At 40.1% G+C, this 27,847-nt stretch overlaps 2 protein-coding genes across 2 annotated transcripts in view; one reads left to right on the top strand and one right to left on the bottom strand.

Annotated features, from left to right (window-relative positions):
* Positions 1 to 11,542, top strand: part of GNS (glucosamine (N-acetyl)-6-sulfatase) — a 58,443-nt gene extending 46,901 nt beyond the window's left edge. The window contains exons 10-14 of the mRNA XM_082255991.1: positions 359 to 460; positions 627 to 731; positions 2,912 to 3,022; positions 7,807 to 7,967; positions 10,760 to 11,542. Of these exons, the coding sequence (XP_082112117.1) occupies positions 359 to 460; positions 627 to 731; positions 2,912 to 3,022; positions 7,807 to 7,967; positions 10,760 to 10,838 (558 nt within the window). The 3' untranslated portion in view covers positions 10,839 to 11,542. The remainder of the gene's footprint in view (positions 1 to 358; positions 461 to 626; positions 732 to 2,911; positions 3,023 to 7,806; positions 7,968 to 10,759) is intronic.
* Positions 11,543 to 19,790: 8,248 nt separating this feature from the next.
* Positions 19,791 to 27,847, bottom strand: part of LOC309555083 (adipocyte plasma membrane-associated protein-like) — a gene marked incomplete at its 3' end in the record, with an annotated part of 30,654 nt that continues 22,597 nt past the window's right edge. Inside the window, exons 7-9 of the mRNA XM_082256909.1 lie at positions 21,486 to 21,646; positions 20,942 to 21,137; positions 19,791 to 20,000 (exon numbers count right to left, since the gene is read on the bottom strand). Coding sequence (XP_082113035.1) covers positions 19,791 to 20,000; positions 20,942 to 21,137; positions 21,486 to 21,646 — 567 coding nt within the window. The remainder of the gene's footprint in view (positions 20,001 to 20,941; positions 21,138 to 21,485; positions 21,647 to 27,847) is intronic.

Genomic DNA, 27,847 nt, shown 5'->3' with positions numbered 1-27,847 from the left:
TTTCTCAGCTCCAGTACAGCTGGCATCATGGGTTACTATTGGTGCCGTAATCTGAACATAATCGTACTATTACCGTCCCTTTTAATGCATCAACATAATTTGTATGCATTTTAAAATAAAACCTTCCAAGGCTTTTTTTTTAGTTTGAGCTATTATATACATTTCCTGCCATTTAAGTGGAAAACTTAGTTGGAAGCTTTACCGCAATTTTATTTGCCTGTCCCCAGCCAGCTGTGCTGTGTGTGGTTGTTCCAGCGTTACTTCTCAATCCAAGTGATGATTAAGGACAACTGCAGCCAAAAAGAGATGTTAATCTGCACCACATAAATACCTGTGTTTTGTTATGTTCTCTTTTCAGGCACTTGTAGAAAACATTGATCTCGCTCCAACCATTCTGGATATTGCTGGCTATGACCTCAATAAGACCCAGATGGACGGGATGTCTTTCTTCCCAATCTTGGCAAGTAAAGCCGCAGGCTACAATTTAAGATAATTGCAAAGATGTTACATGTTTGAATAATATTTTGGAAGGAACCGATTAATGACTTTAATGGCATCAAGAACTTATTTTACAGTCTAAATAGATTTAGAATTAACAGAAGTATGTGTTTTTTTTTTTTTTACAGAGAAATCAGAATGTTACTTGGAGAACCGATCTTTTAATTGAATATCAAGGAGAAGGATCTAATGAAACTGATCCCTCTTGTCCAGCGCTAGGCCCTGGTGTCTCTGTATGTATTATTAATCAAAATGTCCCAGCAGTTTTATTTTTTACAGTTCCTTTCATACCATGTATCACTTCTCTTGTTGAACATAGCTGTGTTAAACTGATGCCATTTACTGTATGTAATCAAGTACAATACCATTAAATTGGCCAATTCTGGTTAGATCAAACGGCTTAAAGCGGTAGTATACTCATTTTTGTGACTTTTACCTACAGGTAAGCCTATAATAAGGCTTACCTGTAGGTACAATTTAATATCTCCTAAACCTGCACGGTTTAGGAGATATTTGCCCTGCATGCAGCCGCTGACGCTTCAGAGTTCCATGCCGGGCACTTGCCGGAAAATGACTCCCGCGCGCATGCGTACTTACTGCATACTTACTTAAGGTAAGTATTTCATAATGAGCTAGTATGTGATGCATACTAGCTCATTATGCCTTTGTCTTAAGGGTTTTTTTTTTTTTCTGTATACAACCGCTTTAAACCAGTTTGGTCTTAGACAACAAATAATAAATTCAATGTCTGTTCGTCCGTTGTGTGTGTTTTTTTTTTTTTTTTCTTACATTTAATATACACGAAGGTCAGCCATAGACCAAGCGAAATCGCTTACTTTCCGCATGAACAGACAGTTACAGGTGAATCCCTTGGAGATGCACTGAGATTTCCGCAGCCGAAACATATCATCCGAAAAGGGTGTTATCAGCATTTTGCCGATAAGAGAAGAAGGTGTTGATAATTGCACCTAAAACGCATGTGGTTTTGCCACGGTTTAACTGTGCTTATGGTGTGTCAAAAAAAATGTAACACAGGTGCGTTATTGATGCGTTCTTGCTACGTTTTCAAGGGAAAGGTGCATTTTTGGTGCAGTTTTTTACTTAACTGACCAAAAATGTAGCAAGTGGAATTTTTTAACACCACAACGTAAGCACAATTGACCAGTGTGAAGACCTACTTAGAATTTAAAGGGATATATTTTTCTTGAGCTTATCTTGCGATAAAGGTGCCAATAATGGCCGACAATAAATTCATATTAATTTCAATTTATTATATTAATTAAGGAGTTGTAAATGCAGGTTTTTTATCCTAATGCATTCTATGCATTAATATAAAAAGCCTTCTGTGTGTAGCAGGCTCCCCAGCCACCCCTAATACTTACCTGTGCCCTATCTCTCTCTCTCCAGCGATGTCCACGAGTCCCTCGGCCACTTGGGACTCTCCCTCCTGATTGGTTGAGACACAGCCACGGTGCCATTGGCTCCCGTGGCTTTCACTCAAAGTCAGCCAATCGGGAGAGAGAGGGGGCTGTGCTGAACGGCGGCGCCATGTCTGAATAGACACACGGAGCTGCAGCTTAGGTTGGGTGCCCCCATAGCAAGCTGCTTACTGTGGGGGCCCTCGATAGGAGGGTGGGGCCAGGTGCAGCAACGAAGGACACATGAAGAGGAGGATCCGGGTTGCCCTTTGCAAAACCAACTGCACAGAAAGGAGGTAAGTAAAATGTTTTGTTTTTTTTTAAAAAAGACTTTACAATGACTTTAAAAAATCGATTATATAATACAATATATCTATCTATGTATAATACAAAATTAAACTGTAATTTTCGGTTTCGGTTGTCGGCCAAGTGCATCCTGCAATTTCGGTTTTGATACCAAAATTTCAATTCAGTGCATCTCTAGAATCCCTCCTACACAGCCATTGTTTTCACCAGCCCCCGGGATAACACAGTGACTATTGCTAGGCACTAGCAATAGACGCATGTAAAATCTGACAGGCTGATTGTACCCAAGTTGGGTACATTCAGCCTGCCCATACATGGTTTGAATATCATCCGGTTCCTGGGAAACTGGATGAGATTTAAACGGTCTATGGCCGGCTAAACATTTTTTTTATCCTACCAGATCAGATAATCTTTTGAACAGCTATTACTAGCCTTAGTAATGTGTATTATAATTAATGGTGGGGGGGGGGGGGGGGGGAAATACTACTACAACAATTTTGCCAATTTCAGTAAAGCAATAAGCCAAGTAAGGTGTAATCTCTGCCTGGCAGGTGTGGTTGGGCATACATCTAGAGATCATGGCATTCAAGGCAGTTTTTTCCAATTACGTGTAGCTAATCTAATCGCCAAGTACATATAAATCCGCTTCTTTTCCCCTCCTCATGTGTTTTTTTTTTTTTTTTTTATAGCAATGCTTTCCAGACTGTGTATGTGAAGATGCTTATAATAACACATATGCTTGTGTGAGGACAATTTCAGCAGATCAAAACCTACAGTACTGTGAATTTAATGGACCACAGGTAAGTTCAGCTGAATACACGTCAAATTAATCTATACGTTTCTGATTGTTCTTTTATTCCTTGGTAAAACTTCTGTGTAGCCCACTGAACAAATTCTCTCTCGATCCCTTTCTCTTGATCTTTCTCGCTCTTGAAATCTCTCTCTAATACATTAAGGTAAAAAACATTTTGGCTTTAGAACGCCTTTAAGGCTGAATACCAGACTGATATAACAGATGCACATTGTTGCAGCTTTCTTTATTAAATGTATTTAAATACAAGCAATGTATTTAAATACCAGCATTTGACCTGGTAGCCTGTTGCTATCCCTTGTAAGCTCTGGTTCACACTGGTGTGACTTTGGATGCGACTGTGTAGCAAGTGAAATCACATGGTCAATGTTGGCTGTTCCAATCAGTGCGACTTAAGCTGTAACGTTGAAGGTTCCTGCACTACTCTCATGCGACTCTTGTGCAATTTCAGCCCCATAGACTTCTATGGTAATTCAAAGACATTGCATTATATAAGAAGTCATTTCTATAACACTGATAAGACAAGTGTTTTTGTTTAACCCTAACCTCTCCTGCCAGGTCATCCTTGCTGCCTAAAAACTTTTCCAAGCCCATTCTATTCACACCTGAGTGTAGCGGAAACCTGTGTTCCTGCATGCGTGTTTTTTTTTTTTTTTTTTTTTTTTTTTTTTTTTTTTTTTAAAGCGTTTTTGACATTGGAACACATGTCACACATGAATGGGCTGCCCTACAAATGACAAACTCCCTAAAGTAGCACAAACACCTGTGGTCGTGGAGCATCACGCGTTTTTTCAGTGCTTGTTTTGACATGATTGTAGTGCATTGTGTTGCGCAGCAAAACACACGTCTGCTATCCATGATTGGGGTGTCATTAACAATTAGGCTGAACTCACATCTGCACATTCCCAAACAGGCGTCAACCTATACAGAAAATGTGTGCTTTTCTGCAAGTTTCGGAAATGCGCTGCAAACACGCATCACCTTTGTGTTGCCATTATGGCGATGCAAGCATGCCACACGTGCAGCGCGTTTCCAGAACATGCAGCGAATCGCTCATTTACTGCACGGGTTTCTGCGCTTTCGGAAATGCGCAAAAGTGAACGCAGCTCAATTGGTAATGACACTACAATCACAGTTAGCATGCCATTATGGTGACACAAGCGCAATATGTGTTTGCAGCACATTTTCAAACACGTGCGCGCAATTTCTGTGCAAGTTGCTGCGCATTCATAAACATGCAGATGCGAATGCAGGCTAATATCTAATGACCCTCCAATCCTGGTTAGCATGCCATTATGGCGACACAAGCACGATGCATGTTTCTGAAACACGTTTCACGTTTTCTGTGCGAGTAGCTGCGCATTCGCAAATGTAAATGGATGGAAATGCAACTGCGCGTTTCTGAAATGCGCCGCAAAGTGGGCGTTGAATATGAATGCAAATTAATTGTTAATGACACCTCAATTTACGGTTAGCAGTTACGTGTTTTGCCATTTGCCAAAACATGTTACAAAAAAAACTTGTAGCAAAAAAATGAAAATGAGTAACTGAAAAAATGTGTAACGCTTCACGACCAAAAAGGTTCTTGAGCTACTTTGGGGCATTTGTCATGTGTAGAGCAGCCCATATGCATGTTTACGCTTGAACAACACTCAGGTGTGAATAGAATGTCCTTGGGAGAGTAGATTTTTTTTTTTTTAAAGCAGCAAGGATGATCTGGGAGAAGAGGTGAGGGTTACCAAGAAAAAAAAAAAAAGTGGTCTTATCAAAAATCAATGGTTCTTGTCTAGTTGCAAAACATCGAAGTCACATAAAAGAACAGAACAACCGGGATGAACAGATTAGTCTGCTGCTTTTCCTTTCACTGTCCAGTCGCAGGCTGGGGGAGGGACAAAACTACGGAATACTGCAGGTAAAAATCATGATCTCCTCCCCTGCTAGACACGGCTATGCGGCATTGCAGAGCTGTATACATCTCAAGACTGGATGGGCAGAAAAATAGATCCATTGGCAAATAAAAGTCTTCCATGTACAGGTCCCTCTCAAAAAATTAGCATATTGTGATAAAGTTCATTATTTTCTGTAATGTACTGATAAACATTAGACTTTCATATATTTTAGATTCATTACACACAACTGAAGTAGTGCAAGCCTTTTATTGTTTTAATATTGATGATTTTGGCATACAGCTCATGAAAAACCAAAATTCCTATCTCAAAAAATTAGCCTATTTCATCCGACCAATAAAAGAAAAGTGTTTTTAATACAAAAAAAGTCAACCTTCAAATAATTATGTTCAGTTATGCACTCAATACTTGGTCGGGAATCCTTTTGCAGAAATGACTGCTTCAATGCGGCGTGGCATGGAGGCAATCAGCCTGTGGCACTCCTGAGGTGTTATGGAGGCCCAGGATGCTTCGATAGCGGCCTTGAGCTCATCCAGAGTGTTGGGTCTTGCGTCTCTCAACTTTCTCTTCACAACATCCCACAGATTCTCTATGGGGTTCAGGTCAGGAGAGTTGGCAGGCCAATTGAGCACAGTAATACCATGGTCAGTAAACCATTTACCAGTGGTTTTGGCACTGTGAGCAGGTGCCAGGTCGTGCTGAAAAATGAAATCTTCATCTCCATAAAGCTTTTCAGCAGATGGAAGCATGAAGTGCTCCAAAATCTCCTGATAGCTAGCTGCATTGACCCTGCCCTTGATAAAACACAGTGGACCAACACCAGCAGCTGACATGGCACCCCAGACCATCACTGACTGTGGGTACTTGACACTGGACTTCAGGCATTTTGGCATTTCCCTCTCCCCAGTCTTCCTCCAGACTCTGGCACCTTGATTTCCGAATGACATGCAAAATTTGCTTTCATCCGAAAAAAGTACTTTGGACCACTGAGCAACAGTCCAGTGCTGCTTCTCTGTAGCCCAGGTCAGGCGCTTCTGCCGCTGTTTCTGGTTCAAAAGTGGCTTGACCTGGGGAATGCGGCACCTGTAGCCCATTTCCTGCACACGCCTGTACACGGTGGCTCTAGATGTTTCTACTCCAGACTCAGTCCACTGCTTCCGCAGGTCCCCCAAGGTCTGGAATCGGTCCTTCTCCACAATCTTCCTCAGGGTCCGGTCACCTCTTCTCGTTGTGCAGCGTTTTCTGCCACACTTTTTCCTTCCCACAGACTTCCCACTGAGGTGCCTTGATACAGCACTCTGGGAACAGCCTATTCGTTCAGAAATTTCTTTCTGTGTCTTACCCTCTTGCTTGAGGGTGTCAATGATGGCCTTCTGGACAGCAGTCAGGTTGGCAGTCTTACCCATGATTGCGGTTTTGAGGAATGAACCAGGCTGGGAGTTTTTAAAAGCCTCAGGAATCTTTTGCAGGTGTTTAGAGTTAATTCGTTGATTCAGATGATTAGGTTAATAGCTAGTTTAGAGAACCTTTTCATGATATGCTAATTTTTTGAGATAGGAATTTTGGGCAGTATGCCAAAATCATCAATATTAAAACAATAAAAGGCTTGCACTACTTCAGTTGTGTGTAATGAATCTAAAATATATGAAAGTCTAATGTTTATCAGTACATTACAGAAAATAATGAACTTTATCACAATATGCTAATTTTTTGAGAGGGACCTGTATGCTTTCCATGTGTACGTTTAGCTTTTTTGTCTGGAGTTCACCTTTAAAGCCTAACTCATCTGAGCATTTTAAAGTGTGCATACCCTGTGGTTTCCCTGATCACTGCATTGGGTTATGCCAAATTAATAACAAATTTTAGCTCAGGTCAGCACTGTGGCTGCAGTTAGTTTTAACCACTTGGCGCGCGAGCAGGTGCTGTAGGCAAAGCAATGTACCCGTATGTCACTGCCTACTTCCGGGTTTAGCGAAAGCAGATGCACAACCCCCACCCTGCTTCTACTATGATTGTACACAGTGGGAGCCTGCCAGCTAGTCCTGGCCAAGAATTTACGTCTGGGATCTGCTGATTGGCTGTGTGCAATCACAGCCCAGAGCTCTGTGTTGGTATCCCTGCAGGATGAGAAACAGATCTGTAGAAAAAAGCAGCACACACTACATACATTACGCATAGTTAGGCACATATTTAACCTCTTGAGCACCCTGGATGTTAACCCCCTTTCCTGCCAGTGTCATTAGTGCAGTGACCACCTAAAATATCACTGTTATAGTGTCACTGGTGATGTCAGTGGCAGTCAGTTCTCCCACCAGCATCAGTTAGTGTCAGATCACAGTCTCATTATAAGTCACTGATTGCTGCCAATAGTCGTAGTGTATGTGTATATAATTGTGTGTGTGTATATGTATATATAATTTATTACTATTAGTCCATAGGCAATCAATATACACTTATTGATTGTTTTGTTTTTTTGTTTATCAGAAACATAGAATACATTTTTAAAGAAATGTATTATTTTTTTTTTTATTGGGTAGGTTTGATTGCAGAAAGTAAATAATAGATGTATTTTTTTTTTTTCGAAATGTTCTGTCTTTTTATTCAATTCTATCACAAAAAAAAAACGGTGATTAAATACCACCAAATAAGAGCTCTTTGTGTGAAAAAAAAAAGATCTAAATTGTGTTTTGGTACAGTGTTGCATTACCGCGCAATTGCCAGTTAAAGTAGCGCAGTACCAATTAGCTCCAGTGGTTAAACAGTAGTCTGTAGAATACGTGTAGCTGTGCAATTTAGGCATTTCAGATAATGGTTTCAAAAAAATACTTGTATTTTACTTTTTTTTTTTTTTCCTACTGAAATACAGCTCTTTGTGGAGGTCTACAACCTGACCGCAGATCCAAACCAGTTGACAAACATTGATAAAACAATAGAACAGCAGATCCTTGAGAAGATGAACCACCGTCTGATGATACTTCAGTCATGTAGTGGAGCTTCATGCCGAACTCCAGGAGTCTTTGATCCTAGGTAATAACATGTCAGTTCTGAGCTATGATCACTTCCTCCCTCCTGCTTCTGTAGTGTGTAACAGTTTTGACGTGGTGGAAATGTCTTGTATACAGCAGGTTAAATGCATCATCTTGCTAGATTAGAACAAATGTGGTATCTCCTCAGAATAATTGTATTCCTTTCTTTTTACACAACAAAAACTGTTCTGTAAAAGCACTTGCTGGGCTCTTCAGTTAGCATCTCATTACCCAGGGTGCTTTGAAAGCCACTTTTATTTGTAAAGCACAACCTTTATTGTGTATTTCCAAAGCTGCTATATATATATATATATATATATATATATATATATATATATATATATATATATATATATATATATATATATATATATATATATATATATATATATATATATATATATATATATATATATATATATATATATTTGTGTGTTTAACTGAAACACAAGTGTTCTACTTCAGGATCTTACCCATTTGGTATGACTGGATCCCTCTCCCCATGCTTCATAAACAGCTGTTTTGTTTTTTGGAAAATGTCTTGCTTTTTCTTTAACTACCTCCAGTCCATTGTATAGACTGAGGACGATTGGGATATGACGTCGCCCTAGCTTCACCCCTCTTGCGGCAACCCCGATCTCGGTAAAGAACCGATGATGTAGCACTTTGCCCATGTGATCCGCTGTGTCCAATCACAGCTGATCACATGTAAACAAGGAAATGCCGGTTACTGGCTGTGAGGAGAGGAGAGCTGATCAGAGGCATCTCCTCACAGGGCAGACCTGCACTGATCATCAATGGCCTGATGATCAGTGCAGCCCCAACAGTGCCCACCAGTGATGCTAATTTGTGCTCATTAGTGCTGCATACTAGTGCCGTCTCATCAGTGCAGCCTCATCAGCGCACATCAGTGAAGGGGAAAAATTACTTATTTACAAAACTTTCTGACAAACTTAAAAACATTTTTTTTTTCAGTCTTTTTTCATTTTCTAAGCAGGGGGAGCATACAGTACTGTGCAAACGTTTTAGACAGGTGTGAAGAAAGGCTGTGAAGTAGGAACATTTTCAAAAATGTACATTTTAATTGTTTGTTTTTATCAATTTACAAAATTCTAAGTTATTGAACAGAAGAAAAATTTAAATACAAACCAGATTCCGTGTGACTATCCTTTTTGGCTTCAAACCAGCATCACTTTTAGGTACACTTGAACGCAGTTTTTGAAGGAACTCAGAAGGTAGGTTGTTCCAAACATCTTGGAGAACTAACCACAGACCTTCTGTGGATGGAGACTGTCTCAAATGCTTCTGTCTTTGTGTAATCCCAGACAGACTCCATAATGTTTAGATCAGGGCTCAGTGGGGGCCAAACTATAACTTCAAGGTTCTTCTTTACATTGAAGATAAGTCTTAATAACCTTGGCTGGATGTTTTGGGTTATTGTCCTGCTGCAGAATAAATTCGGGGCCAATCGCACACTTCCCTGATGGTATTCCCCGATGGATAAGTATCTGCCTGCATTTCTTTCTTCCTGAGGGTGCCTACATCCACAGAAGATCTGTTAGTTCTCCAACATGTTTGGAACTAACTCCTTCAAAAACTGTGTGCAAGTGTACCTGGAAGAATTTATGCTGTTTTGAAGGCAAAGGGGTGGTCATACAACATATCGATTTGATTTGGATTTCTCTTCTGTTCATTTACTTTCCATTTTGTTATTTGATAAAAATAATCAACACTTCTATTTCTGAAAGCATTCTGAATTTACAGCAATTTTTCACACCTGCCTAAAACCTTTGCACAGTACTGTATGCTGGCGTCACACTGCACATCAGCAAAGAGAAACCAACACTAGATTTTCCATGTTTCAGTGGAAAATGCAGGATGTGGTTGATGGGACTGCAGGTGGACCTGACTCCTGATCACACATAAGCACCAACATAGCCATCCACGCTCTGCATAGCTGCCAATCTATGGACGTAGACAGGTCACGACCAGGTGCTTTTCCAATCATGCTGGCCCACAGAAGGAAGCGTTGAGCCATCTTGCCTGTGTCTTCTTCAAACTTCAACTAGGAGGAAAGGTGGCCGGGAGCCATTTTGCACAAACGGACACAACACGCAAAGCAGAAATAAGGGACCTGTTTGGGTAATAAAAATGACTACAAAAATGAAAGTTGAGAACAAATAAAAGATACATTAGAAGAAAGTGGCATTCCTTGATGCTATTACTATAATTCTCCTGGGTTGAGTTTGTCTTTACAAGAAATTTGTGCTTTGCGAAATAAGGAAGTTGCCTTTTGCTGTCAACCGTCTAAAAATTGCTAACCTAGGCATTTGTCATGCTAAACTTTCTGGCTTCAGTACTGTAAGCAAAACTCTTGTGATTTCCAAAAGGCTTCCCATGTCTAATATGTCTTTAAGTTAAGCAGTTATAGATGCAAAGGGTGTACCAACTTCATACTGCACCCTACGAGCGAAGACTTGAATGCCATTAAAGTTCATGTGCGTGTAAAGGCAGGTGTCCCAATACTTTTGGTAATAAAGTGTATATACTTTTCTCAGATGATCCAGTCACTGGTCAAAAACTATTTAAGCTGGGCATGTGCTTTTGCAATTTAAATTCTTTCCGGTTAGGGATTACAGAGCGTGACGTGGGCCTGGCCGAGAGCGATATCTTGCGGGAGAAGATTGGGCATTCTTTCATAAGTGTAGTAGGTATAGGAGCTAGGCTTTTTACCTCTGTACTAGAAGTTTTTTTTTTTTTTTTTGTTCTTCTGATGAGAAATTTATTTTCCAGGTATCAGTTTGACCCAAGGATGATGTTTACGAATCAAGATCGGCAAGGCGACCTTTTGTCCCGAAAGTCTCTGCGTTAGAATATTTCATTTCCTCACTTATCTCTGGTGAAGTAATTGAGCTGCTCTCTGCCAGCCTTGAAGGCTTCAATGATTTGGCTTATCTGTGTCATTTATGTGCAGGACTTAATCAAACGCCAGCTGGCAATGTGAAATCTGTGACTATGTCAGTGAATTCCTAAGACTGTATATGTCCCCACAGTTAGGCTTCATTCTCACTTCTGTGATTGATTGATTGGTTAGAGATATTAGAAAGTTCTAATCTCCAAGATAAAGGAACTTTACCATTTTATTCCTATCATAGCCAGTCCTCAAAACATTGAAGCCCTCTTTGATAATGAACTATTTATCAATGCTTAACTCTATTGCTGTACTAAAACGTCTCAAGTACATTTATTTTTTTAATGAGATGAGACTATTTTTGTTAAGAAAAAATACTGTAATTCTGCAGTTTAAAACCACTAAGTACTTGTTAGTACCCATTTGCCATAATTGGTTCTAAAGTTGCTTCACTGGCAGTTTTGGTAAGCATCTTCATGTATCTATGTAAAGTAAATTGAGAATATCCATCTAATTTATAGAACATCCCTTTTCTGAAGAAAGAAATCATTGACAGAGATCCTCCCTGATCAGAAAGGGATAATGACTGGTTTTAAAAGACTTAACCTCAACCTCTGTCTTCAAGTTTGTTGAAGTCCAATTAAACTGGATTATATTCAGCACCCTATAAAATGTTTGGTTTTGTCACAAACCTCTCTGGTTACCACTAACCATGCATATTTTCACAGAAAGGTATAATAATGTGAGTCTTTTGAAATGTCACATCTGTGATCATACCTAAAAATCTGTAAAACATAACCTGTTGGTGGCAATGAAATAAACCTTTGGGGAAACATTAAAGTATGCCATAGTGTGATAATATAATTAATGCAGATTTGGGTTATTTGTCTGTGTGATGGTGCTTCTGAATAATCTGTTTGGAGACTAACCTATTTTATTTTCAGCATTAAACCGGTTTTTCTATTGTATATGCATTTTTCTATACTAGCTGAAAATTGCTAAAATGATTCAAGACTTAATTTTTTTTACCCCTAAAGCCAGTACTTTCTAAAGTCATCCCATAATTATTACATACACTTAATGTTTGTGTGTCTGTACTTCAAATCTATGTCCTTGACAGTGACCCCACCATCCTAATCTTTGAACTTTGTAAATTGAAAACTACTTTTTCATGAGTCCTTGTTCTTTTTTTTGGTACCAGCATATAATTTGAGTAAGGGAATATAGGTTTAATTTTAAAGGGATGAAATGTTAATTTTTATAGAAGAATTTATTCAAAATTTCTCAGTGTACTCAAAATCCATAATTGAGGTTTAGCGTGTGTCATTTCTACTCGTCGCATAGCCATACCAATGTTCTTGAATGCCCTATTTATGCCTTGCACCAATTTGCCCACCAAATGATCCTTCAGAACCTCACAGTAAGTGTTCTGTCCTTGGTCTTGCCTCTGTATGTACATATTTTATTGTTCAGCTTGTCCGATGGGTTTTTAAACTGAAAATTCAGAGGCAATGTGGCTGTCCCAAATGTTTATTAAACCTCAGAACAGCTACAACTTTCTGAAGGGCACATGATTTTTATTGCAGTTAGCCAGCTTCATCTCCCCTATTACATGGCTTGGAGATGACCCAGTCACTCAGCCAACTGATATCTGTTTATCACCAAACACATTTTGTGAATTATACCTTTCCTCCTTCATATCCCTTTTTTTTTTTTTTTTTTTAAATGCATGATTTGTGTGTGCGATTCATTAAAAGTGTTTATTACCTTCAGAAAAGTGAGAATTTATTATTACATTTTTATGTCCTCGCTTCCCATCCTGCTTACTGCAGGCAAATTGGGAAAATGAATTGCATTATTATAGGTAGAATAGAAATTGGCTATTTTACTAGATTTTAAAGCCCGGTGGTTTGATTATGTGTGGCGTCTGATTAAGTTCTAATAAAATAGTGATTCTATTTGGATGCATTGTTTCATTGCTGAACAATCCTCTTCTTGGCTCCCTCTGAGAATATGGCCAGGCAGTTGATGGGGCCAGAGACCCCTCAGTCATGATGTGATCCTTTCAAAATTGTATCAAATTATATTTTAAATTTGATACTTTTAAGCCCAAAGTGGAAACAAGTCTGTGGACCACTGTTCAGAATGTTTCAGCTCTGCTTTCATTTAATGTGAACTTTAAAAAACTAGTACAAAATTGCTTGGCTCTGATTTTTTTTTTTTTCATTGATTAGGCTGTTACAGAAACGTTTGTTTCATATCTACCCCACCATCATGATTATACTTCAATCCAAGCAAGCGTGGGCCATGCTTAACAATAAAGGGAGGACCTCAGGGGCTGCCTATAATCCAGGTCAGACTAGGTTGCCAGGGAACTATTTTATAATTCTACAAAACTATAAGGGGATGCCTGACCAGTAGGGCTAAACAGTCATCTGCAAAAACAAAGCAACCATGACTTTGCACTGGTAAAGGTATAGCTGCTACATTAAGATTTTGGGCTTTGTTCATTTTTTGATTTTATTATGATTTGTGTTGTTTTTGATCTGCAGATAATTGTAATTTGCTTTTTGCCTTGTGAAACTGTTGTTATCCCTAATAGAAGTGCCCTTTAACTGATCCTTTTCACTGCTGCACTTTACAATAAAATGTTGAATCTCTATGCATCCTGTTTTCTTTCCTTGTTTAGCAGAGAAGGATTTAAAAGCTCTGTCCTCTTAGGTAAAGCCAAAGATATTCACTATAGAGGACACTAACTCGTGTTTCTAGGGAAATTGACAGGTAGGGCAATAGGAACCATTTTCAGAAAACACATGACAGAACAGCAATCTGCCTCTATCGAAGGATCGGCGGGTGGCAGTGGACATAGTCCACTGTACCCACCAATAAGCTCTCGCTGTGTAAAATCACAGTGGAAGCAAGCCGCCAACGGCGCGCGTGTGCGCCCCAAAAATGTCAGATTATGTACTAGGTATGTGATCTAGTGCAGAGCGGCCATTCTACCACAGTAGATTTACAGTGGGTGGTCTGCAAGTGGTTAAAGGTGCACAACTGGCTTAAAAAGCAAGAGACAAGGTTTCATAAAGAAGTTACAACAAGCTGTGTATGCCATTGCCAATCCAAAATATTTTTTACCAAGTACATCACATAGACCAGGGTGCCTTGGCAAAATGGCTAAAAATTGCCCCAAAATTGTATATACAGGCCAGCAGGTGGATGAAGCCTGCCTTTTAGTTACACAAAGCCTTTGGCTTTCATTATGACCTTCTAGCCGCCAGGCATCCTAACAACCAATGATGTCATCCGTTGTAAAGGAGAATGTTGGCGGTCTGCACAGCATCCTTGTTTGACCCCCTCTCTGGCAATGCTGGGGTCACATTAGCGGAATGATGGAGAAAAACTGAGGGAGAAGAAAGGCATTGGAATACAAGTTAGTAGCAGTGTGAAAAAAGCTATTGGATTTGGAAGAATAAATCACTACTAACTTTGGATGTCCTATGTGTGTGGATGTTGATGTATTATGTAAAACATTTTTTTCTTACATTTTTAGAATAGGGTTCTCTTCAAGACTGTCTATAATTTTAGATGAGGTCTTGACTGAAAAAAGGTTGGCAAACACTGACATAGACTACTATGAGACAGGGTTTGTGTGAGTATGGATTTTAAATACAGTCTAAGAAAAGATTGTGCATGGTTTAAATAAACCGACATGTACACAAATAAATGGTTACCATTTTTTATTACAAAAATAAAAAATACATAAACAGTTCACTTATGGAATCTAATGCACTATAAACAACATTATCCTACAAGTAACACAACTGAAAAAAAGAATGCCCACAGGTATCAAAGTGAAACTCATGCCAAATGTTCTTGGTTATAGAGTGGCGAAGGGTAAACTGGCCACATATATATATTTTTCTTTTTTAATCCTCTGATTTCAGCATAAGGGTAACCGATACCTCCATAGTTACAGATCAAGTAGCATTTTAAACCGTTTCAGACACAATACCATGAGGTATATTATAATTTTTTTAAGAATTTCTAGTGGTTAGTGGGATCAAATCAACAATTGTTTTTGACCAGACAAGAAAATTTCTCAAGCAAATTAAATTCCAACAGTGTGTGGTTTCCATTCAGGAAAATACATTAATTCCAAAATCAAATGTCAACAGCAAACAGAAGTTTGAAATACTTTCAAATTACATTCATGAAATAATGTCCCAGTGACCCTCATACTGGTGAACCTTCACTTCACAATACAAATCTGAAGACAGCATCTCTATCCACTCATTTGCAAGTTAGGACCGCTCACATTGAGCGTATTGCGGCAAAGTGGCTCGATTGCATCCAACGATATAGACCTAAGTCGCTGAACAGACACAGCGGGAGTCGGGCCAGGGGAGGAGAGGCGGTGATCACCGCCGCTCTTCCCCGATCATCGGGGATCGAGTGAGGAAATCCGCCCACTTATGTAAACAAAGCGGGCGGATCTCCTATGTGACAGGCAGGGACAGATTACAGGATTCAGCATAGCTGAACCTGCGATCTGTGTCACACAATCCCCTCCCCCCAAACACGTCAGTAAGCACCAGGCATACATTTAACCCCTTGATCACCAATAAAGTTAACCCCTTCCCTGCCAGTGTCATTTTTACAGTAACAGTGCATGCATATGTATAGCACTGATTACTGTAGTAATGTCACTGGTCCCCCCCAAAAATGTCAGTCAAGGGTCCGATCTGTCCGCCGCAATGTCGCAGTCCCACAAAAAATATTGCAGATCACTGCCATTACTCGTTAAAAAAAAAAAAAAAAAAGACCTCTTTCCCGTAGTTAGTAGCTGCGATAACTTTTGCGCAAACCAATCAAAATACGGTTATTGCGATTTTTTTTTTTTTTACCAAAAATATTTAGCAGAAAATAAATTGGCCTAAAATGTTAAATTTTGATTTTTACATTTTTTTTGGGGAATTTCATATAAAAAAAAATGTGAAAAATATTGTTTTTTCAAAATTGTCGCTCATTTTTTTGTTTATAGCGCAACTAAGTAAAAATTGCACAGGTGATCAAATACCACCAAAAGAAAGCTCTGTTTGTGGGGTAAAAAAGGACAAATTTAATTTGGGTACAGTGTTGCACGACTGCGCAATTGTCCGTTAAAATAACGCAGTGCCGAATTGCAAAATATGGCCTGGTCAGGAAGGGGTTAAAATATTCCGGTCTTAAAAATATGCTCATTGAGAATTTTCTTGTCAAAGACATGTAGCTAAATACATTTTGGAAAAAAACAAGTAAAAATCAGCGCTATACTCTCAATGAGGGGGACCACTCGTTTTATCTACAACCGATGATCTCAAAGACTGTGGATAACATTAATTACATAATGAATAATTGTGTAGGTGGATGATTAATCAAAATAGTGCAGAATAAGAAAATTAGTAGTGGAGAAGAAAAAAAAAATCTTCAAAGCTTCATCAAATTGTGAACAATCTACTGAATCCAGATCTGCATGATCATAAACAAACACAATTGACCAGCAAGAAAAACAATTGATAAGTGAATAGTTGCTAATCATATAAATGATGCACATCAATAAATAATATAAAATCGTGCAATTAGCGGTATAAAGTGAATATAAACAATTCAAAAACAGTGCAAAAGTGCTGAATCAGACATGCACAAATAGTCCATGAAATAAATCTAAGGTTAGTGATAGTCCAATAAAAATGAATTCATAAGGTGCAAAGTGCCGATAGATATATGGTGATCTCTTCCAGTGTGATTTAAAAGGTGAACTAGATTTTCAAAGAAAGCTACGGGTATTCGTAGCGCAACGCGTCAGGGATAAGCCGTATTGACGTCACTTCCGGTCTTCGGCCGAGACCGGAAGCTTCGGATCTCACCGCATCGGCTGCTACATTGGAGATTGTCTGCACGCTTTGATCTGCTTCTTTGTGAGTAGTCTGTAATTTTGTCATTAATAAATTATACCCTATGTACTGCACCATGAGAGCCTCTTTTGTTTAAGCACTAGACACAGGGAGATACTTATGTGGACCGTGTTGAAATTACTTAATCCATAACAACCGGAGGATAGTATGTAAAACCATAACAGCTGGAGGATAATATATACACGTCAGAAGATAGTGAGGAGCCTGGAGATTTATACTTAACACTCTTTTTGAGTGTTGTGGAGGTGAGCGGCCACTGCACTCGGTGTCGGATTGTGAGCTCACCGGGACACACTCACTTTGATTTGATGTGTTTGAAAATCTAGTTCACCTTTTAAATAACACTGGAAGATATCACCATATATCTATCGGCACTTTGCACCTTATGAATTCATTTTTATTGGACTATCACTAACCTTAGATTTATTTCATGGACTATTTGTGCATGTCTGATTCAGCACTTTTGCACTGTTTGAATTGTTTATATTCACTTTATACCGCTAATTGCACAATTTTATATTATTTATTGATGTGCATCATTTATATGATTAGCAACTATTCACTTATCAATTGTTTTTCTTGCTGGTCAATTGTGTTTGTTTATGATCATGCAGATCTGGATTCAGTAGATTGTTCACAATTTGATGAAGCTTTGAAGATTTTTTTTTTTCTTCTCCACTACTAATTTTCTTTTCTTATTCTGCACTATTTTGATTAATCATCCACCTACACAATTATTCATTATGTAATTAATGTTATCCACAGTCTTTGAGATCATCGGTTGTAGATAAAACGAGTGGTCCCCCTCATTGAGAGTATAGCGCTGATTTTTACTTGCTTTTTACATTGTGATACGTGGGGACACTATCAAAATCAGCTGCTAGCTTGGAGGAGTTCCACGTCCATCACTAGTTTCTCATTTATAACATTCATCAGGTCGCTTACCCCAGTTTAGCGCACAAGTTTACTCTTTTTAAATACATTTTGGACTAAATCTATGACAAAAATTGAATATATTGGATAATTACTAACTGTCAAAGTAGAAAAATATTGTTATTTTTTCCAAATATCACTTTTTTTATTAATATCGCAAAAAATGAAAAGCGCAGAGGTGATCAAATACCACCAAAAGAAGCTCTGTTTGTGAGAAAAAAAGGACGTAAATTTCGTTTGGGTACGGCGTTGCATGACCGCGCAATTTTCAGTTAAAGTCGCACAGTGCCAAGTTGCAAAAAGTGAAATCCTCCGGTGGTAAAGTGGTTAATGGCTAATTAGATGTAACCCAAAGTTAAATTCCTCCACGGAGTATTTCTTTCAGTCCTTGGGAGAACTTTGAGTGGGGACCTGACTGACAGGCGTGTTGGTATGTGAAGTCAAGTGGATGTATCTTCTTATTGGAGTCCTGGAGACAAGTAAATGGCAGGCAGGTGTGTTCCTAACAGTAATACTAGGTTTCAGTAGCATAAGCCTTTAATCATTTTCACCCTCTGGTGCACTGTGACTGTGCTTGTATTATCCAGGCACAGTATGTCCTTTCATATCCTGCTACCAGCCTGCATAGGTATTACAGATCTACCAAATAAGCAAGATAGTAGGAAATGAAAAGGTAATTCTCCAATGAACTCATGAACAATGAATTACTGCACTCATTAACAAAATAAAACATATATACTATTATACAAAAATAGAAACCCCCCAAAAAAACACTTATAAATGACATACCTAAAAACAACAGACCTGTCTTTAAAAATGCAGCATGCAAATTGGCGGGTACGTCCTTTCTCAGTTAACCCTAAACTGAAATCTATATTCTATTGTATGAATTGTAGTGATGCACTTTAGGGGTTAATTTAATAGTCCTTATTTTTCAGTCTTTAGCTTTGCAGATTATGCATCTTAGGGAATGCAATATTGGTATAATGCAGAACATTTAAAGGGGAGGTGTGTGGCAGCCATTTTTTTCTTTCCCCAAAGAAAAATAATGAATCATTTTGCTAAAGAAGCTCTTAACTTTAAGGCCCCTTTCACACAGGCAGACTGTTCAGATCCGCCCAAAAAAACAGACAGGCGGAACTGAACGGATGCCCCATACATCTCTGTGGGGCATCGGATGTCAGCGGAAACATGTCCGCTGACATCCGATCCGTCAAATCTGGAATGATGGAAACCCTATTTTCCATCCCTCCAGCGGATCGGATGAGAATGGTGAGACACAGCTGCCATCCGCCTGCTCAGCAGGGGATCGGCGGATCGATCCCCCCGCTGAGATAAACTGAGTCCACCGACGGACCGGAATGTGTGAAAGGGACCTAAGGCGTCATGCACACAAGATGTTTTTTCCCTCCCCTAGATTCCTTCCTCCAGGGGAGGAAAAAGCAGCACAAAAGATGCACCTACAGCCATGTTTTGCAAAACTCCATTAGGTGCATTAAGCGTTTGGGAAGTTATTCATTCCAATGGCCAGAATATTTTTTTTTCTGGCCACTGGAATGAACGCTCAGGCGCTAAACAAGCTAATGCCCCGTACACACGTGCAGATTATCTGAAGACTTTTGTCTTCAGATTTACCTTTTCTATGTAGTGCAAGGGCCTGCCGGATTGCATACAAATTGAAAGTGTTTAGGTTTGACCTCATTATATGGTTTTGGTAAATCTACAGACAAAGGTCTTCAGATAATCTGCACGTGTGTACGGGGCATTAGAATTTTGCTGCGTCTAACATTTTTTTTTTATGCCAAATGCCCCCCTCATGAATGTGCAGGGGATGGGGCTGGGGGGTTCTGCCTCTGAACTCCTATATGTACAAGGACACATAGGCTAACATAAGTGTTTAGATGCAGTCAAACGCTACGCTAATTTTTTTTTTTTTTTTTTTTTTTTTTTTTTTAACACCACCTGTGCATGAGGCCTAAATTCTACAATGAAAAACCTGCCCTGTTGAGTACTCAGATTCACAACATTATTTTCTCTCCCTTGTCAAAACTACAAGAAAGGGTAAGTCAGTGTTACCCAGATACAGCTGTCCTTGATACTCATACACATCGCTGATTGCCCATGTCACACTTCCATCTGGATCATGAAAACTGTCCACTATTTCCCCATTCTGGTTCACTTCCAGGAACAAGCCGTGTTTTCTCAGCAGAAAGCTGTACGCTGCCAGTGGTGTCACCTACAAATTTCCATGAACAGCGGTATTAAAATGGAGAATCTGATTAAGAGGTTTCTACTACTACACAGTCCATCCTGTGTGTGGATCAGTAAATCAAAGTTAACTATGTGTGTGTGTATATAGGCAATATCCTAGTAGCATGACTTTTTTTTTTTTGGCAAAGGTAAAAATGACATCTCATTTTACAACGGTTGTTTGTCACCCATTCATAAACAAAATAATTCTCGTATACACTGTTGCCACAGATATTCAGAACACTCTTTCAATAGAAGAGCTTGGCCTTATTTTTGTAAGTCTGAGCTTCAGTGTCCATTTTAGGTCATCTAAATACTTGTGTTCCATATTATCCTAACGCCCCTCTCTCTTCCTGCTCTTTTTATAATTTTTGGGGGAAACTAAAGTTTCTGTAAAACATATTTTCAAATACATATGAAAATGATCAGCCTAAGCAAATTTTATTCATGTGTTTTACATATATAGTAAGTAGAGTCTGTAATTATATATGCAAATTAGAGCAATGATGTATGTTTCTGAACTCAGGACAGCCAGGCATTATACAGTTGAGGTTTCTGCTGGTTCATTGACCTAAAATAAAATGCAGCATTTTTTTTTTTTTTTTTTAAATATCAAGAGATTCTTACTTACCAAATGGTTACACATTCCAATTGTTCAAAAAATATTTTTATATAATTAACCATGAAATGTCAACTTTGAGCCTCCCATTGTAAAGTATATGCTACATTATCTTCTGAAGGTATAAGGGTATGCTACATTTCCATCAACAGAAGATTACTAAACCCTACAATCTATGCCATTTTTAATGTCTGAGCAGCTGGAATTTGTGCACCTAAAAATGCATACACAACATGCAAATTCCTATTTCTGAATTTGGACTGAGGTCACACTATCACAAGTTAAAAGAGCTACAACTCTATACATACCTTGACAATGAATCTCTTTAGTGCAGGGTAGGATGCAACTGCATCCAGGAATGGCGGGAAGAATCCAGGAAATCGTGTTGTTGACAAGCCGACTCTGTATGTACCCATACTAGAGATCCGGATGTTATCTGGGTAGCCTGGCAGATTATCCACAAAAACCTCTTTTATACCCGCCTTGCTGCCAGATAACCAATAGCTGTGTGGAAAGAACAATTAAAGAATGCATCAGGACAAGCTGCGTAAAGAAGAGAGAATGCACTTTGCAGGGGAGAAGTTGTTTCTTGGTAACGGATTTACTGAAACTTTATGTAAGCAATGCTGCTCTTTGCGATAGCAAAAAAAAAACAGCCTCTCGTGGCATTCAACATTAGGTAGTATTTTCTATATATTTGTTGCGGCTATGAAATGAAAATACATTCAGATTCTTCCTTTTAATTGTAGAAATCACTAGAGAAATGAAAGATGGACTCTAAAGCTAATTTCCTAAAGTCAATAGATAATGTCCTGCTATAAAATCCAAGGCCAATAACGGGTCACAACATACCGCAAGATTCTGGCGATGCTGGTCTCCGCAATTAATAAATAGTCTTCCTCTGGTGATAAGGCCAGCCCATTAGCCATATACAGGTCTTCCAGTAATGTCTTTGCCTCTTTCTTCACTATATCATAACGTATGAGTCTTCCATGGTGATTTGTTTCTAATACCTAAATGAGGGCACAAAGAAAAACAAACATACAACTATAATGAAAAAAGTGCTATCTCAATTGTGGCTTCTTTTAAATTTAGCAAATGGAAAGCTACTGAAGGTGTAATAATACAATAATTGATTTTCATCTGCTTGCATGCAGCACCAGAAATATGGTTTGATTGAAAAGCTTTTTGTGAAGTTCTGTTCTATCAAACAATGACCTACAGTCAGGTCCATAAATATTGGGACAACACAATTCTAATCTTTTTGGCTCTATATACCACCACAATGGATTTGAAATGAAACAAACAAGTTGTGCTTTAACAGCAGACTTTCCGCTTTAATTTGAGGGTATTTACATCCAAATCAGGTGAACAGTGTAGGAATTGCAACAGTTTGTATGCAAAGGTTGTTAAACAACCTTTTAACACGCTCGTTTGTGAGTACCATACTATGTGTTTTACCTGAAAAAATCCTTCATGCTGCACTTAGTGGCGCCTGTGTTCTCTTTACATTATTCCTCCTTGGAACACCAACGATGGGGCACTATTCCTCCTGGGAACACGAATGATGGGCACTGTTCCTCCCAGGAACACCAATGATGGGGCACTATTCCTCCTGGGAACACGAATGATGGGGCACTGTTCCTCCTGGGAACACCAATGATGGGGCACTGTTCCTCCTGGGAACACCAATGATGGGGCACTATGTTTCACTTCTGTTATTCCAAGTACTTACATTTTTTCTTTGCTGACTCTTGCAAAAACTTTTTTTTAAATCCTTCATGCTGCACTTAGAGTGGCGCCTGTGTTCTCTTTACAGTTGTCTTCAAGTCCCTTCTTACTTGCCACAAGAGCAGTCTTCTGAGTGCAATGTGTATGGACTGCTATATATGTACTTTCTCATATGGACTTTGTTTGCAATCATACTTATAGAGATTTGTCCTGTTTACTGAAATACATTTTATCAGGTCCTTACTGTGGGACCGGTGGGTCCCAAATTTCTCCTTTTTTGCACCAGTAATTTTTTCTGTTCAAGGAGGAATAGTGCCCCATCATTAGTGTTCCCGGGAGGAATAGTGCCCTATCATTGGTATCAGTGGGAGGAATTTACAGACCTCTCCCTTCCAAACTCTGGTCCAGAGCCACCGCCACCACCTCTCCCTCGCACACTGCGGCCTATTTCCTCCATCCCGCTTTTGTTCGGCCCTTTGCCCCAGCCCACTTTCCAGTCCCTTGTCCAAAAAAACTCCCTTTCTAACGCAACCCCCTCTGGTCTGGTTCCTCTCCCACCTTGGCAAAACTAGCGAAATCCTTCTTGTGCATCCCAGGCACCTCCACTCCATCAGAGCGCCTCTTTTCTGTTGCAGGCAACATCGTTTCTAAAAAGAGAGCCAGCCTCAGCCCTGAGCATGTGGACATGTTGACATTTTTTACATTCCAATGCAAAGTTTCTTGAACAGTTAGTTATAATCCACCTTTTTTCAGAATGTTTGTTGTTTTTGTACTGCTTTTTAAAATTTGCACAGTTGTGTAATGTTAATGTAAATTGTAAAGTTTAGGTTTTTGTTTCTGCAGTTTGTGTGTAACACTCTGTTTATTATTATTTTAAATAAATGAAAAAATGGCATATTGAGTTTTTTTAGGATTTTATTTGATTAATCGAAACAATAAATCGGCCAACTAATCGATTATGAAAATAATCGTTAGTTGCAGCCCCAGTCAAAACGAAACTTTCAATTGTATTCAATTAGGCAGGCCCTTGCACTACATGGTTGAAGGCAGATCTAAAGGAAAATTGAACAAAACAACTGAACATGTATGACCAGCCTTAGGAGCAAAGCTACATTTTAGACAACAAAATCCTTATTAACAAGAATTCAACTACAGGTGAGTCTAATTATTCATTAACCACTTCAGCTCCGGAAGGTTTTACCCCCCCCCCCCTTAATGATAATGACCAGGCCATTTTCTGCGATTCAGCACTGCGTTACTTTAACTAACAATTGCACAGTCGTGCGACGCTGTACCCAAATACAATTGATGTCCTTTTTTTCCCACAAATAGAGATTTCTGTTGGAGGTATTTGATCACCTCTCTGGTTTTTATATTTTGCTCTATAAACAAAAAAAGAGCAACAATTTAAAAAACAAAAAAAAAAAAAATAATATTTTTTACTTACTGCTATAAAACATTTGTAACAGATCCCCAATACTTGGACCAAGTATTTCTGTCTTAGGTCTCCAGATTCTCACGTGATGCAGTGACCTGGCCCCTCAATTCCCCCCAAACATCAGCCTAAGCTCGATGAAGGGTAAAACAAAAGACACTTTATTCAACAACTCACTTCCAATATATAGTCTCATGTGTTTGATTTCATTATCATATGCAAATGCAATTGCATACAGAACATAGACAACCTACCTTGGTCATCTGGAAAGAGACAATAGGTGAATGAGACTGCAACATTATCATAATTAACTCAACAAACAACAAGCCCCCAAAACAAATCCGAATACGTATTCCTAGAGGTGTAAAGACAAAACCAACTCTAAACAGATGACAGCAGAAGACGTAGGCTCGCAGATTGCCCGTCTTCGTTTTCAAAACACCTTACTATAAATGTCAATATACATCGGGGCTGAGAAATTGCAGGGGACAGATCGGACCCCCTAACTGACATTTTTGACACACTTTGGGGACCAGTGACATTAATACACACTGGCAGGGAAGGGGTTAATGTATGCCAAATTGTGCTTACTGACAGGAAGGGGGGGGGGGGGGCTCTGTGACTGGCACACAGAGATCAGTGTTTCAGCTTAGCTAAAACACACAATCTCTCTCTGTGCCTGTGTGAAGGAAGAGCTGCCTTGCTTTGTTTACATAGGCAGGCGGCTTTCCTGTCAGTTTCTGTGAAGATCGCAGGAGGCCGGTGGCGATCGTGCCCGCTCCTCCCGCGGCCTGGCTCCCGCTGTGTGTAATCACAGTGGGAGCAAGACCGCGTGCACATAATCACGTAGATCTACGTGGTTATGCACAGCCGGGCCGCCCTGCTGCAGTAAATCTGCGTGGGCGGTCGGCAAGTGGTTAAACAGGTGTCCAGCAGACAGTTGATTATAAAAGTGCGTTACTTAACCAGTTGCTGACCACCCTCTGCTGTTTTACTGCGGCAAAGTGGCTCGGCTGCGCAAACTGACGTAACTGTACGTCGGTCACACGCAGGGCTAGGGGACGCACACTCGCCATCCCCGCAATGTTCTGATTCGGTTCAAAACCGATCAGTCATCAGGTCCAGGCCAAAAATAATTGGTGATCGGTTCTGACCAATTGCAGAACGTCCTGTACCTATGCAATGTAAACACAGGCACAGGAAATTATGCAATCTTCTCTGCTGGAGCCATTTTTGGTTCCAGCGTGAGAGAAGAGAACATTAACTGTAAGTACACAAGCACTACACTGACACCAGTACACATAGGCACACATTTAACCCCCTGATCATCCCCCAGTTAACCCTTTCACTCCCTGTCACAGTGTACACTATATACAGTATACAGATAATTGACTGATCACTGTATTAGTGTCACTTGTGACTTCAGTTAGTGTGAGAGACAGTTATGGGTAGTTAGCGTCAGTGCCAGATAGGTTTAGGATACTTGCCATACATCCCCCAATAAAGATTTAACCCCTTCATTGCCCTGTCAGTGTCACTATTATAGTGTATAGATCTTTTTTCTGATCACTACTAGTGTCACAGGTGACATCAGTTAGCGTTAACGTTAGTTATTGTTAATCCAGGACAGCGTCAGATTGCCCGCCGCATATTTAGTAATACATTTTAACTCTTTGCCAGTGACACGCACACACTAAACATTACTAGTATAGTGTCTGAACAGATCAATATCTTTGATCTGATCATACCTATACTAGCGTCCCTAATAGTTTAGTATAGTGTTCCCAAAACACAGCATTAGCAGGTTCAGCCCCAACACCTAACAGCACCCGTGTTTAGCCCCTCCACCCATCCCCCAAGAAGTGCAGTATCAGCAGATTACGGTCACTCTTGATACACAGCACACTAAACCGCAGCGTTAGAGTCAGACCTGATCTCTGCTAGTACTAGCAGATACATTTTTTGGTAGCGGTTAAAACAGTCCTTGACAGGGACAAGATTCTTCTCTTTGCCCATAAATCCTCTATCGCCACTAAGATACAGGAAACGGGATACAAGGTCCTCATGCGCTGCTATAGGGTGCCATCTTTCTTGCATCGTTTCCCGCAGGTATCGGATGAATGCTGGCGCTGTAACAACGCCACTGGGACAATGTTCCTTATTTTTTGGGAATGCCCGGTGGTGAAACCGTTTCGGCAAGCGGTGGCCGGCATTATCAAACAACTTACTAACGTGGACGTGGTGGATGATCCTGCAGCATGTTTACTGCACCTCACCCGACGGCCAGTTAAAAAATACAAGTCCTCTCTGACAATTCAGCTTTTAAATGCTGCCAAAGCCTGCATCCCCCTTTGCTGGAGATCGCCTGCTGCACCCACGAGATCTTTATGGTTTTCTAGGGTAAAGGAGCTTCGGGACATGGAAGACTTGTCGGCTACTCTGCACAATCAGGAACAAGCTTTTCGGTACAAATGGAGACCGTGGGATCACTTCACGTGTACAGATGCCTACCTGCGAGAGCTTTCTGTCTCTGGCTAGGGCGCGGGGGTATGGGCCCGGGAATCGGGTCACGCCAGCCCCTTCAGCTTCCTTTCTGCTTCTTTCCTCCCTCCTTCCTTCTTGTGCTTTTCTCCTCTACAACCTGTGGTTCCTGCCACTTTCCCCCTACTCTCACCTCTGTATGTATCCTCACTTTCTCCCCAAGTCTGGGGTCCTCTGTAACTTATACTTAACTGCTTGCTCATTCCACAACTGACTCCATGGTTAGGAGTCGTGGTTTCTTGCTCCTGTTCTGTACAGGAGCCCGTCCGTCAGTACTACCCTGGTACTTGACACTCACAAGTTTTGTATAACTGAGGTTGTTTACTTATCTCCACATCCATCAGCCCTTGTTTCCTTTGATATGTCGGTTACTATACACGTCCGGGAGGGGTTTGACTCCACCTTTCTGGTCCAGTTGACCATGTTCATCCTCCAACTAATGTAACCTTTTTGATTAAATTTTTTTCCTGATGTGCCTTAACTCTGTTATTCTGCAACCTTGCCTTAAATAAAGAAATTAAAAAAAACAGTCCTTGACAAGGACTGTTTTTACCTGTGAGTCACACTAGGTACCTATACATTTATTGGCCAAAATGTCCAAACAGAGGTGCACTAGTGAAGAGGCCTACACGATGCTGAGCATGACAGATGAGAGCGATGGGGAAGCCTCACTGTCAGCATCAGGCTCAGTATTGGAACCTGTAGAGAGCAGCAGCACCCTGACAGATAGCTCTGGCAACGGAGTAGTGGTCCCTGCTAAAGTCAGGCGTACCCGACCCCGTTCTTCTGTTGCTGAGGTTCAACAATCGCAGAGTGTCGGTACTAGTGCCGCTTAACCTACTGGTGAACTGGCAAGCATCAGTGGCCTAGTACATCCTGGTCATAGTCCTGGTCATAGTCAAACCAGCACAGCAGTAACACTTGGTGATGTGGTAAATCCCATAAGTGCAGTTCAAGCTGATGCGGTGGCTAGCACAAGTAGTGTCCGTCTGCCACCAATAATTCTAAGACAAGCCCGTAGAGCCCATAGTGTCCTTCCTGATGCACTTGCAAATCCTGATTGGGAGCCCACCATTTCTGCAGCACCCACACTTCCCCCATTCACTGGCCAACCCAGAATACAGGTGGAAACAGCCGATTTTACTGCCCTTGGTTTTTATGAGCTGTTTTTCACGGAAGATCTGTACAGATCTATTGTGGACCAAATCAATTTATATGCCAATCAATTAATCGCTGCAAATCCCAATTTCACCCCTGCCAGAGAATTTGCATGGAAATGTATCACTGTTTCCGAATTTAAAAGCTTTCTGGGCCTATCCCTCCTCATGGGCATTACTAAAAAGAGAGAGTTGCAGTCATATTGGTCCACTGACCCAATTCATCATATGCCCGTTTCTCTGCTGCCATGGCCAGGACTACATACAAGCAAATCTTGCGGTTCTGGCACTTCAGTGACAATGAACTCTGTCATCCTCGGGGTTACCCTGGATATGACCAGCTCCACAAA

The sequence above is a fragment of the Pelophylax lessonae genome, assembly GCF_965119305.1.
Source record: "Pelophylax lessonae genome assembly, chromosome: 4".
In the NCBI taxonomy this organism is placed as follows: domain Eukaryota; kingdom Metazoa; phylum Chordata; class Amphibia; order Anura; family Ranidae; genus Pelophylax; species Pelophylax lessonae.
The sequence above is the reverse complement of the archived record's forward strand: the minus strand, read 5'-3'. Positions and strand labels throughout refer to the sequence as shown.